The sequence below is a fragment of the Chanos chanos genome, chromosome 3 (assembly GCF_902362185.1).
Source record: "Chanos chanos chromosome 3, fChaCha1.1, whole genome shotgun sequence".
NCBI lineage: Eukaryota > Metazoa > Chordata > Actinopteri > Gonorynchiformes > Chanidae > Chanos > Chanos chanos.
Window position 1 is genome coordinate 34,114,258 of NC_044497.1, and position 14,473 is coordinate 34,128,730.

A 14,473-nucleotide genomic window follows, 5' to 3' on the forward strand; every position below is an offset into this window, starting at 1 on the left:
TCTGTTACTTCTATTTGTAATTACATGTTTACAATGTTGCATGAACCCACAACACCCTTGCTGGGACTGGGTGGTTATTAATTTTTCTGTTGTTACTGTGTCATGTGGCATTGCTGGCTAATGTGCTGCTGACACTATCCAACTGTAACTGCTTATCGGTAAAAAGTACTTCATGTCAGAAAATGAGAGAAAGAGGTGACTGATATTGGAGCAAGGTAGTAAAAGGTCACATCACGTTTAATAAATATCTTCAAATATTTAGGCAGTATTTCTACTGGTGAATTAGTGACACAGCTAGGGGGAGGGGTTCCAAAGTGAAAACTCAGTACAAAGTTTTTATTTGCATTAACGGAGTTTGTCAGCCATGACTATAAACATCAACCATAAAACTCAAACATAACAGCGAATCAGTGAGCAGGTTCAGGGCAATTGTGGCATGGAAGCACTTCCTTTAAACATACTAGCACTGTTTGACAGAACTGAGAAATCTGTTGAAAACGAAGCAAAACCATTGGTTTAAATGTTTGCAGCTGAAACAGCAGCTTGCAAAACATTCCAGCATTCCCAAAACCTTCCCATGAAATACCTGTCTATAAATAAATTCATACCTATCTATACCTCCATCTGTCCATGAATGGAGATCTTTCATCATAGTTCTAGCACCGGTGTTTTATTTATTCTACCCCAGGAAAACATTAAAACAACCACAGATGATCATTTCTGCTTTGTGCCATCTCCTAAAACTGAATGAGAACTGAAACTTTCACATGATGCTGTGATCTGGTTGCTTTACCACTGTTTACTGGAAAGGCCCCTCTTGAGTGCATGGGTTTTCCACACTCATTCTCCTTGTGCGGTTTGGTTTTTCCACCATACAACAACGTGCTCACTAGGAATGGACTACAAAGCCTAATAGATTACTTATAACTATTCGCGTTATGCCTTAGAACCACCTACATTTCATTTGTGCAAGCTTTTGGTGTCCTCTTTCACATGAATATTTGTGTTTGATGGTGTATTATAATCTGCTAAAGCCATTTAGGGATAGATTTAAATTTATCTGTCAAGTGGGGTTGCCCTATTTGGATGTATCTGGAAACTGGACTATCAGCATTCCAGCAGTATAAAAACAGGCAAAACACTTCTGACGGCTTTTCTTGACCTTTGATCCGAAGATAAGTCATTACTTAGCCTGAGAAGGAAAACAAAAGTATGTTTTTCCGCCTTTTTTCAGTTCTTAGAATATTTATTCTGCTGACTCCTAGTTTGCACGACTGCTTTAAGGACTACCCAAATCAAACCTCCAAATGTTAAATTAGAAGCCTCCTAATCTATATGATCTGCTACAAATTCAGCATTGTTTTGATTCTGGAAGGGGGCGGGAACTTGGCTCCAAATACAGTATCTACGCCTTGCTTTCTGTGCTATCTCTCTGCGAACGTTGTCGCCCAACCACGCTAAACTGTAAATAAACTGGTACAGAGAGGGATGACTTGGGAATTTAGGTCGACCATTTATTACCAGTACTTATTTGTTTATGCTTCAACGGATGTGCAGGCTTTCGACCGCGGGATGCTGCTGCCTTAGTTAAGCGCAGAGGGAACCGCGGGGTCGTGGTTTTACCACACCATATGCTCGAAGGATATACAACGTGGGTTAGCCATAAGCCCCTGCACCACCAGTACCGACCCAGCTACTGCCAGGAAAAGCCGTGTACGTTTGCAGGAGTGCACCGCAACGCTCCTTGGCTACATTCGACACACAATACCTTCGGGAGAGGTGAAAAGCACGCAAAGTACCCGGTTACACTACGCTCTTAAAATACCCTCGGCTCCAGCGGAACATGAACGGAGCGTCAATTACGCAAGCCATGGCCGAGCCCCCAGTTTGCGGGGGCAGAATGCCCCGTTTCCAGCGACCACATGGTGAGTCATGGTTATGATCAGACACGAACAGTTGTTCATGACGTTTTCAGTAGAAGCACACTGTATCGACTTAAAACCAGTTATGTTATGTAATATATGAACAAGCACTGTACGTGGTAGCGGTATGTGGAGTCCGAAGAGATGTTGTCTTTAAAATGCATAATACATGCATTGTCTTACAGAAACAAACTTGCTACTTAGTTTTAACTCTAGTGTCATAACCAACGTAACGGATGATGTTCTAAGGAAGAAAGCCAAATCGTAAAGCTACAGTTCTGCAGCCTATTGGTCTCGACGTAATAAACACGTTTACAGATTGTGTACCGCAGTATTATATCACAAGCTACTACTATTTGTAGCACAAGGTTACCAACCTACCATAACAATAGGTTATATTAGTACTATATATCAAGCATTTTTCTTGCCGAAACAAGCCATTTAAAAATTAGAGACTTCATGGTTATCTTATTTCTTACGGACCAAGTGACCTTCGCTCTTGACAACAATAGACTACTTCTGACTTCTGTCTGTCTTGCCTTGGCTTGGCACATGGCCACCTACAAAGCTGGAACTGCTGAGAGACGGGTATCGTATATCTCCACGTCAGTTAAGAGGGAATTAGAGGAGGGGGTCTGCGGTTTGGTGGAGGGGATATCGGGAACCCAACGACAGAGAAGAGTCAAGCGTGTCTCGTACTACCAGGATAGCTGGTATACATGTTGCTATGTTTGCCCGAGAAAACGGCACGATGGAGGTCCCCAAGAGGCCCCAGATCCGAAAACGCACCCGGCACGAGAGCACAGGTGAGGTGCAAGGAATCAAGTCCAGTTACCTAGGCACTTAGCTCAACAACAGTATTTCACTATTGCATTGGTAGTTCAGTTTCTGACTGTTCAGTGGACCTAAGTTTATGAAGTGGATAAGTAAATTTGGTAAACGCTGCTGAACTTGTTGCGTGGCCCAGGTAGATGCACATAAGATTGCTGCCTGGGCTGAACGGATATCCATTGAGCATTTCTTTCTGAGAAACGTTTCTAAAGGAACTTAATGCCAGGTTGGATATATCAGAGGACAATACAATTACTATTAATGCCAGTATCCCAACATTGTCTACATTGGTGCTGCTATGACATTTGGTGCCTTGGATTCCTTTATACATATGTACCAGGGCTAAGAATTCACAGAGCATATTTTCTGGGTTTGCAGTGTCAGTTTACAGAGATGTCCACTGGATGGACTCAGGGGCCAAGCATGAGTTTGTGGGAGGGATTTGGGGAGGCAGCCGGCAGGAGGGAGGGGGGGTGACCTAGTACTGTTTTGAAGCATATATGGTGGTACAAAGAAATCTGCACCAGAGGCCTCCAAATTATATCTTACAATTTATCTGGGCAAAGACCAACGGCTAAGACCACGTGTGGTGTGCCAGTTGGCTCCCAGTTGCCTCCACAATCAATTGAATTTCATTTAATTGTTTATTTTCCCTCTTAATCACTTCAAGAATGTCCGAACCTGTGAATCAGTTTTATATTTTAGTAAGAAATATAAGTCTGTTTGACCATTGTGTTGAAAGGCTTGGTCTATATATTGATTGGTACTTTGATAACTCTTTTATACTCAAAAGCGTGATCAAAGTCATTTGGGTCAAAAAAAAATTGAGGGAGAGATTCACATTGCTGGCATTCAGCTTTAGCTTTCTGTGGTTAGGTCAGGATGTTAATGGTGAACAACACTGAGATTACTCAAAGCTTTCTAGGCTAGCTACGAGAGTAAGTGTGTGTGTGGTTTGTCTGCTGTCTCAAGTTGTAATCTGCTTAGAATGAAAGGCACTAATATTTGGCCTGAGAAATCCTCCCTGAGTCCCTCCTCACAAGTCAAGCCCAGGGCAATGAGGCAAGATTACAATACATTCTTAACATGTTTGTTCAAACAGCAGTCATGGTATTTCTTGGATGTGTCTGCTGGAGCTGGGAGAGGTCATTTTTTAACATTAAAGCTGCTGACTTTATATGTTCGTTCGTTTTTTTTCTTTTTGACGGCAACGGAGGGGTTAGTAGAGTGGACTCTCTCTCTCTCTCTCTCTTTCTGAGACTCCCTAGTTTGTCATCCCTGTGCAAACACATTAAAATGATTATATTGGTAAACCAAGTTGACCTCAGTCAGCAGGGCTATGGAGGGAGTAACCCCAACAGGTCGATAATATGCATTAATGTGACCAGTCATGATTTGGCTCAGAACTGACTAATCATCGTGAGTGGTCAAGTTCAGTCATCTGTTCTTATAGAGAAGCCACCAAAGCTACCAATGCCCTCTGGTGGTTTATTGGAATACAAGGTTGTCTGCAAAGATCACTGAAAGAGGTCCTCTAGAGTTCACATATTGATGTATCTGAGTCAACTTACAACTGCATTAATTTGAACTGCTGGAACTGAATAGTAAATGGTGGAGGAGGAATGTCTGGTTACATTCCTGTTTAGTGCTGATATAAAATTTATGTTAAAACACTGACAGTTAAATTGTAGCCAGCAGGGTAGAATCAGGAACATAATTACCAAGGAGATAACAGAAAAAGATTTGCGACAATGTAATCTGGGAGTCAAAGGGAGTTGAGGCTTACATCGATTTCAGTGTAAACGGTTCTGGAATGAGATCCCGGTTTCTCTGATGATATTGTTTTATGGCATTTTCTATCATTTTACTCTGTTGCTGGCAAGCAAAGAGTTTTGTCTCAGTAGAAAGTAATGTGACAAGGTCAAACCACATCATCTTTTTTATCAGCACTGTTTTGGAAATACACAGTTTAATCTCTTTGGCATTGAAGCCATTAATCAAATGATCTGAAAGAAGGCATATCGCTAGAAAATTTAGCTGATTGCAAGGTGGTCTTTACTCTGTCAAAGAATGAATTTAATATTTGTGTGGTTGAATCAGTAGAGAAATGTCATCTATCTAACCTTCTTCACTCTGAGGACGGGTTTTCTGGATGCAGATTAACCCTAGTCTGAGACTAAAATGACCTATGAAGACAGATACATGTCGAGACAGTTTGTTAAAAAAAATCCCAGTAAAGGTTGCGAAAAAGTCATGCTTGTGCTCAGTTTAATTAGTGTTAGCTGTGATTAAGAATAGACATATGCCTGTTGGGAGTGTTAGTGTTAGCTGGAGCTGCACGGTTGAGGTAAGTGCAGTGTAATTCAGCTCAGGTCAACAGTAATGTGGGAGGTTTCAGTCTTCAGCTCAGGTGACAACCTCCACCAGTGACACTCTTCCAGGCAAGCTCACACACGTACACTTTGCGTCGAGCGCACCCTCATTACACATACATACGCACACACATGTGCATACATCTGCTCAGACACAGACAGACCTGTCCAAACACCTGTGTGTTCCTCTTACTTCTTTTTCTTAAGCTTTAGAGCACCCACGCATACACATAGACACACACACACACACACACACACGCTGTGGGCTATTCGTGGGGAATATGGCACAGAAGCAGACAGAGCTCACCCAAAATCCTCTGCAGAAAATCTGGGTTCCATGGATGAGCGGCAAGCTGAATCGCAGGAGAGGCTGTAAGTCACGCACAGTGAGAGGGGATGGTCTTCTCTTCTCTTCTCTTCTCTTCTCTTCTCTTCTCTTCTCTTCTCTTCTCTTCTCTTCTCTTCTCTTCTCTTCTCTTCTCTTCTCTTCTCTCCCTTGATTGTTTTCTCCTTTTTCATGTGACCTGACCTCACCTTGCTGGTTCTGTCTTGATGGCAGAGTCAGATCTGTGACAGTGCTGGAATTTTTAACTACTGATGATTAATCTTAGTTCACCGGAGATGATAAAGATTTTGTGTGAAGTAATGCTGGACTTGGAAGAACTGAAAACAAGACAGATAATTAATGTACCAGCAGGACATCATTGTCAATTGCAATCTTCTTCTTAACACTATTTAAATGTTTACCATGTGAAATGGTTTGTGACTATGGATATGTGTATGTTTGTGTGTGTATATGAGGGGACAGTCTGTGCTCTTTTGACAGTAACCTCAGGGCTATTCACCTAAGGGAACCCTGTCACATTTTTCCAGATCAGTGCCCTTACACACACACACACACACACACACACACGCATACATGCACACAGAAGCAGTATTTCATCACCCTGCCTATCTTGGATAAACACTGTCTTATGAAATGAGATGACGTGTATCTGATCTTTTTAGGTAAAAAAAGTTATTTTTGGACACTGTCTAATATGTACTGTATTAACTTTCAGACTATCAGTAGTTTGTTTGTATTTAATTAATTTTGCGTGTAAATGGTCTGACCACTGAAAATAATAATAATAATAATAATAATAATAATAATAATTATAGCTATACTGTTTGTTAAACATAATGTGTATTAGTTATGCATGCACTTCTACATAGTCTAGTACATAATTGCAGTTGACTTATGACAATGTAAGTGCTAAGGCTACTATGCTGTATTGACATTAGGACTATTTAGTAAAATTTGTGTGTCTTGTATTTTCCAGCCTCGGTGCCCCAGTTCACCAACTCTCCCACTATGATAGTGATGGTGGGACTGCCTGCTCGGGGGAAAACCTATATCTCTAAGAAGCTGACACGCTACCTCAACTGGATAGGAGTTCCCACAAAAGGTGAGTTCCCCTGTGCACCCAGAGAGAGACTCCAAATTAGAGTAAGATAATTACCTTCATGCACATCCACGCACACACACACACACACACACACACACACACACACACACACACACACACTCTGACAGGATCTTGTTACAAGCCTAATCTAACACACCTGAATAAGGTGAGTCAGTGTTGCACTGGAGCCAAATTTGGAGCATGTCGTAGTTTTAAGAGCTAAAGTGATGAAAGAGTTAGCAACTATTGTGTTTCTGGTGTCCCAATAGATTTCATTTTTGGTACACAGAGCTTGTATGAAATTCAAATTAAGTATAAAGGGCTTCTCTGCAAACAGAAACATGTCAGGTATCACAGAAACATGTGACTTATTTTCACATGAGGCTGAATGTGAAAAATAATGTCATGAATATCAGGGTATAATTTCTCATTTCTTCACAATTTAGAGGCACGTGTAGCAGGGAAAATGATTGCTATTACATGGTGTTTGGGGATTTCTTGGTGGTTTTTGTACCTGCATTCAATGTCATATGCTGTCTTGTTAAGTTTTCCTTTCAAATAAACAAAGAAGTCATTTTTTGATGATATGATACTGAAAAGATGTTGGTCTTTTTTTTGGTCAGTGTTTAATGTGGGCCAGTACCGCAGAGAAGCTGTTAAGTCCTACAAAAGCTTTGAATTCTTCCGTCCAGACAATGAAGAGGCGATGAAGATCCGCAAGTAAGATACTCCGCCTTAAATCACAATACAGCAATGTGTGAACTGACTCAATCAAAGCATAAGAATGAATCAAAGGCAACTCGGCTCTGAGAATGCTGGTAGTTGTTGAACTAGTGGTTTTGCAGTAATATGACTGATTTATGTGAGCTTACTCATTTGTTGAATAAGGGTGAACTAAATATGGGTTTGCTTCTCACTTGTGTCAAGCTGAAACACAACCTTACTCATATTACTATTCAACTGTCATAATATATGGCAGTCTTCTTGTTTGTGCTAAGAACCTACTTTTGTTTTAATTGTTTGTGTGTGTGTGTGTGTGTGTGTGTGTGTGTATGTGTGTATGTGTGTGTGTGTGTGTGTGTTACAGAGCCTGTGCTGTTGCTGCTTTGAAGGATGTGTGTGAATACTTCACTCGGGAGCATGGACAGGTGGCGGTGAGTGTGTGAAACAGCTTGTCTTCTTATCTTCTCTCTTTCTTTCACACACACAAACAGACAGTGATATGATCAGTAACAGAGTGTAAATGTACTGCATGCTGTGTTCTCTGGCAGGTGTTTGATGCCACCAACACCACGCGTGAGCGCAGAGAGGTCATCCTCAGCTTTGCTAAAGAGAATGGTTACAAAGTAAGTAAGATGCAAGCATAGCATCTGCTCCAGTCATTCAGTGTATAGATTTACATTCTACTACCTCATGTTACATTTTCACACACATTTTTGTAGTACAAAATACAGTTACATGCAGTATGGTACAGTTTTATAGACATTTCTCTGTATTAATGACATAGTAGTGTCAGTAGATGGGCATGTCAAAATGTCTCCCCCTCACTTCTTCCCTAAGGTCTTTTTCGTGGAGTCATTATGTGATGATCCTGAAATCATTGCTGAAAATATCAAGGTAAAGAAATAAGACATCAGATAGTGAGTCAAACACAACAGGAACAGAGTTTATAAGATATAAAGTGTATTTGCCCTAGTAGCAGGGATGGGTACAGGTTTTGATCTTTTGACCAGGCCTGCTTGCCTTAGCTGTTATGTAAGACATGTAATACCATAAGAAGTGGATTAAGATATTATTTTGTTTGTTGCTTTCTTGGAACTCTAGATGACTTTGAACAGTCGGGTCATTCACAGATAACTCATACTCCTTAAGTAAACTATTGCATTATTGCTTGAGAACTGCAAAACAGTGTAGAGTACCCTCTGTCTGCATTAATGTAAAAAGCAGGATCTGGGTTCATTGTCAGCATTGTGCTGTGTTAAGTGTCCATGCTGCCCAAATTAATATTAGTGACTTTAGCTTGAGTCTAAAGAGCCATACAGGGACCTCAGCTCTACCTAACTGTCTGTTGATGACCTAGTCCTCACAATGGCTGTGGAAAATTTCCAGATACTTATTTGTAATTAAGAATTCATTTGTTTTTGTTTTTTCCCATGTTTATATTGCTGTTATCAGTTGAATGTCCAGTTGACATACTTAGATATAATTCATGTCTTATACTGTACCAGGTTTAAGATTTGTTTTGTATTGAATTGTAATGCTTCAGCAAGTCAAGCTCAGTAGTCCAGACTACATTGGCTGTGACAAAGAGGAGGCAGTGGCTGACTTCCTGAAAAGGATTGAGTGCTACAAGATCACTTATGTGCCTCTGGATGATGACAAGGATAGGTAAAACACACACACACACACACACACACACACAGAAGCAGTACACTGAACACTGTCTTATGAAATGAGATGATCTGTATCTGACTTTTTATGGTAAAAATGTTCATTGTGGACACTCTTTTATGTGCATTAACTTTAAGAGATCTGTATGTTGTTTGCATTTGATTAAATTTGTGTAGTGAAATGGTCTGACCATTCAAAATAATAATAATAATAATTATAATAGTTGATGCGTTTGTTAAACATAATCTGTATTATTTACACATGCAATTCTGCATATTCTAAATACATAATTGAAATTTATACTCCATTTACATTCTCATGCTAATGATCAGATGAGCTCACTACAGGGGTTGTAATATAGTCACTTAAGAGCTTTTCAGTTTTTCCTGTTTCTCTGACTCTCAGTTCACTTTATGAACACAACAAGAATGTAACATTCATTTTGTAACAGCAAAACATAACATGACCATTGATTATGCCAAAATATGTTGACAGTAAGAGGATGAATGATATAGAAAATGCTTGCAATAAATATCTAGAGATGCACTTGAATAGAAAAGGGTGTACTAAGAAACACAGTGATAGAGATTTTAACTCTCTCTCTCTCTCTCTCTCTCTCTCCCTCTCTCTCTCTACCCCACTCTTCAGAAACCTGTCCTATATAAAGATATTTAATGTGGGCAGTAGGTATCTGGTGAATCGGGTTCAGGATCATATCCAAAGCAGAATTGTTTACTATCTGATGAACATCCATGTTACCCCTCGCACTATCTACCTGTGTCGCCATGGTGAGAGTGAGCTGAACCTGCTGGGGCGAATCGGTGGTGATTCTGGCCTCTCCCCCCGTGGAATAAAGGTCAGGCTTTCAGTCCTTAACTGTGTTGTTGTTGTTTTTTTATTATCAATGAGGTTACTTTGCAATCAGGATGTCGTAGTCAGACATCTGGAGCTAAAAGTCAAACTGTCCAATAGGAGAACAGCTAGTGAGCACGCCCACTGGAAAGTCTTGATTTTTTGGACTGCAGCTATGCAGCTAACTGAGAATTCCTGCTCCACTGAAGCTTTATGTGAATACGAGTAATTGTTGTCATGTCTGTTCCTAATTCTCTATAGTTCTTTAGAATGGCATCAAGTCAATGAGTGGCATTTATTCCTGCAAAAACTGCACTGGACCATGTGAAATGCTGTGTAAATCCTGCCTCATGGCCATGAGAAAGCAGATATTTTTTATTATGTGTTGTTAAAGCAAACAACATAAATATCCCAGACAAGTTGAGCAAGGAGAACTAGTAGAACTGTGTTGTGGATTTTCTTTTTGGGAGCATCTCTTTGGGAACATTATCTTTCTCTCTGCCTGTATAGAGTGTACTTAGAAAGTGTACTACGAAACACAGTGATAGAGATTGTAACTCTTTCTTACTCTCTCTCTCTCTGTCTCTTTGTGCAGTTTGCAGCAGCTCTGGGGACATACATTAGGAGTCAGTGTATTCCAGATCTGAAGATCTGGACCAGTCACATGCGGAGAACCATCCAGACAGCTGAAGCAGTGGGCGTGCCCTATGAACAGTGGAAAGCTCTGAATGAGATTGATGCAGTGAGTGCTCTGACTATCACTGCAATGTCAAAATCTGGATCAAATAACACACACTGATGTATTTTTATACAGATATTACAAACTCACACTCCAAGACCCACTAATAGAGGACATCAGATCACAAGCTGACTGTGTCTAAAGAGTAACAGGCAAACTGTAACATGGGAAGTGTGACATTCTTTATCAAATTCATTTTAATTGAACTGTTAATTTCATAAAGACATTGTTATAATCAGTGATACTGTGCTTGGGTTATGAATGCAGAAGTGCAAGGATAATAAAGGGAGACCTCCTTTGGCTGATGTGGGCAGTGTTTTAGGAATAACCTTTTTAACGGTTACCTCTCCGCTCTGGCGCCAGGGTGTGTGTGAGGAGATGACGTATGAGGAAATACAGGACCATTATCCTGAGGAGTTTGCACTGAGGGACCAAGACAAGTACCGTTACCGTTACCCTAAAGGAGAGGTAAACCCTCACTCTGCACTCTCAGACCCAGCTGTTATTCCAGGAAAGTCTGTCTTGTTCTGTATGTGTGTTTACCAGCTTGCTTTTATTTTACTGTAAAGGTGTCTCACTCTGAATATGCCTCTCAGCTGTTCTTGGGCAATCTGTGTGTGTGTGTGTTACTGACTCAGATATGACTCTCTGTAGTCCTATGAGGACCTGGTGCACCGTTTGGAGCCGGTGATCATGGAGCTGGAGAGGCAGGAGAATGTTCTAGTTATTTGTCACCAGGCCGTCATGCGCTGCTTGCTGGCTTACTTCCTGGACAAAAGTGCAGGTAGAGAGTTAGCTGTTCATTATTTGTGTCTTTTGACTGTTATAAAGAAACATTGTTTCCTTAATCGCTGAAGATTCTAAATTTTCAGCCCTATTCAAACGTCTAATGATTACCAGTAGTGTTAATCAATCATAAAGTTTATTCATTAAACACTCTCTTTGTGTCTTTAGAGGAGTTGCCCTACCTGAAGTGTCCTCTCCACACGGTGCTAAAGCTCACACCTGTTGCTTATGGTGAGACTCCCTGAGGGCATTAATGGCTCACATTAAAAGACATTAACATCGCCTGATTGATTCAGCTCCCAACTTTCTCTCCCTCTCTCTCTCTCTCTCTCTCTCTCTCTATCTCTCTCTCATTCTCTCTTACACGTTTTTTCACACACTTTTTCTCTCCCGCTCTGCTCTGTCTTTAAGTATGTTTCGTACATATTCTCTAGTAACTCTTATCCTTTGCTGTTACCTCATATGTAATCTTCCTCTTTCACATCTGTGTAGTGTTGCTTTTTAATGTCGCCTTTGACATCTCGTTTATCAAGTGCAGCTTTTTTATGCCTGCCTTTGACAATATCTATTATCTCTGGGGATTAATAAAGTAACACTTATCTTTCTATTTGTGCTCTGTCTCCCTGTCACAGGCTGTAAAGTAGAGTCCATCTTCCTGAATATTGAGGCAGTGAACACACACAGAGACAAACCCATGGTGAGTTACTTAGCAACTGCAGAGTAAAGCACAGACAAGACAGAGCAAAGAGGGATAATTATGTGTTGTGCAGAGTGACAGAAAATGGCCTGTTAAAATGTGACGAAAGATTGTCAGGATGCAATTTAAATCTTATTGAGCGTATAGAATTGATCATATTTTGAGATTGTTCTCAGTTCTGATTCAGATTAATGTAAAAAGCACAAGGCTGATTCAGCGTTTAAAAAAAAATGGAGAAAAAATACCTCATAGAAAAGTTGCCTATGTGAGTCTGATGTCAAAGCAAGTGTGTGAGTGTGTGTGTTGTCAAGTATGTGTGTGCAAGCGTGAGATGGAAACATCTGGGGCGAGGCTTAAATCGCCACCTGTGGTTCCCACAGAGGAAGGAGGAGTCATCCATGGCCCCTCAGTATCGCCACAGTTATGCACAGCCCATGGCTAGCCCCACACCTACCAAGGTCCCGTGTTTACAGGACCTGGGTCTGACTGAACTTAGTCTGCAGGTATAACACACGCACACACGCGCACACACACGGCCTTGAGTTATCTCTGCTGTGGTGACTCACGGATTCTGTTTGATTTAATCTTTAATCTCTTATCCTGGCGGTTACCTCTGTGCCTTTTGGGATTTCGGAGTTTGAAATCGAGAAACTACAGCGTAACCCTCATACCTTCAGCTGTAACACTTAAATTGAGAAATCAAATAAAAACACTCTGTTTAAATTGTCAAGATTCAATCCCGACACAGGCTTATTTCAAATGGCCACTCTAATTTTGCACTTGTGTTGCATATCTGCTTTTAGTAGGGTTATCTGTGAGGACATGAGAGTAAGTTGTAAGAACACTGAGTGCTAGTAGGTGGTAGAATCCATTGTGGAAATATTATCAAAGCATTAGGAGACAGTTATTTTTGGCGTTCCATGATCATGCCCCAGAAACACAAAATGATGAGCATTTGTTTCGTTTAACATGTTGATCCCTTCAAATAGAGAAAGCATATGTGCAGCACGCAAATGTGTGTGTGTGTTTGGTATGTATGTGTGTGTGTGTGTGTTTATTTTCAGTATTGCATGACTGCATGAAAACCTCTGTCATTTTAACATTTTTGTGCAGCAAGAAGGAGCATATGAAATTGATCTACAAAAGCTTGTTTTGACAAGAACAAAAATGAATGCATCTAACATTGTTTCAAATCATACATCTTTTAAGATTGCATCTATTTTTATGAGCCAATTTTGTATCAACCCCCTATGAACCTGGAGTTTATAGTTTCCTATAATATGATCGGACAAGATGACTGACCTGCCTTTCTTGGGATGCTGTTTTGTGTTCTAGAACGTGGATGTGAGCAGAGATCCAGAGGAAGCTCTTTTGACTGTTCCAGAACACATCTAACGTTCTGAGAACCAGAGACAACATTTTATTTGGAGAGACTGGAGCTCCATCGTCAACAATCTTTTACATTTAAATATTGTTACCTTTTGGGGGGTATGATTTTTGAAAAATGTAATTTATGGTGAATCATAATGTGAAATCGTCCATAGTTATGAATAATTCTGAATTGAAAGCCTGTCAAAAATTCTGGATTAACACAGAGCCAGTATGTTCAGGAGCCTTCATGGTTTAAGGTTTAGGGCAAATTAAAATCAGGCACAGGAGAGCTGATTTATAAAATCAGGAACAGGAGAGCTGATTTAAAACAGAGGACGATAAATTTGTGGGCTCACATCCACAAGATTTAATTGCCAAGAGCAGACTGTTGCTAGCCTGTTTCTATGGCAACTGCAGAAGTGACTGGAATGCGTGTTGGATCACAAGACAGCTTAAACATCTCATCGCGACAACTGGAGAAACAACGTTTCTCACAGTTGTGTGGAGCAGCAGTCAGCATTTGAGTGGTGAACTATGGCTGAATGTCTTATGGCCTTTAGGGTCCTCACTAAGCTCCACTGCCAAACCAGCGTGCCTCACTGTTACCTCTGACCTCACCTATGTCCCACCAACTGGTGTGCAGCACTCACTTGCCACGTTCAAGAAACAGCAGAACATGAAGGGATATGTTTGCCTGTCAATCCACGGCTCATTTCCATGATCGCACAGCGGTCACTGTGTGTGTACAGGCTAAGTTTGGTCTGGAATGACCATGACTTTCCTCAGAATAACTCAGCGGTGGCACGGTGAAGATCTGACTGTTTTGAAGGCCTCTATGAGAATGCTAAATCCTCAGCATTACAGTACTGATAAGAACATTAGTCTGCCTCAACAAACAAATGTACTGATTCACTAAAGCTTTCAGCACACTAAAACTGTTTGCACATACTAAACATTTAACTCAATGACTGGTGTAAGAGAAACAATTTGACCAGCCGGGAGGGATGTTAGCAGTTTTGCACAAACTAAACAAAAAAGATTTTGCACATGCTGAAGTCTTTAGT

The 14,473-nt window shown here is 40.7% G+C and overlaps 1 protein-coding gene across 9 annotated transcripts; it reads left to right on the top strand.

Annotated features, from left to right (window-relative positions):
* Positions 1-1,836: 1,836 nt before the first annotated feature.
* Positions 1,837-13,520, top strand: LOC115807721 (6-phosphofructo-2-kinase/fructose-2,6-bisphosphatase). 9 transcript variants are annotated; one of them, XM_030768851.1, is made up of 15 exons: positions 5,203-5,485; positions 6,346-6,357; positions 6,448-6,573; positions 7,197-7,293; positions 7,661-7,727; positions 7,845-7,919; positions 8,134-8,190; positions 8,840-8,961; positions 9,613-9,820; positions 10,412-10,537; positions 10,919-11,023; positions 11,210-11,339; positions 11,510-11,572; positions 11,974-12,038; positions 13,374-13,520. In XM_030768851.1, exons 1-15 carry the CDS (start codon positions 5,407-5,409, stop codon positions 13,431-13,433), a joined length of 1,392 nt encoding a protein of 463 aa, XP_030624711.1. In that variant the 5' UTR covers positions 5,203-5,406; the 3' UTR covers positions 13,434-13,520. The 9 variants fall into 9 exon arrangements, with proteins under 9 accessions (XP_030624707.1, XP_030624708.1, XP_030624713.1 ...); XM_030768844.1 differs by lacking the exon at positions 6,346-6,357 and adding an exon at positions 12,419-12,541 and having other exon boundaries at positions 5,205-5,497; positions 10,412-10,558; XM_030768850.1 differs by having other exon boundaries at positions 5,205-5,485; positions 10,412-10,558.
* Positions 13,521-14,473: the final 953 nt, after the last annotated feature.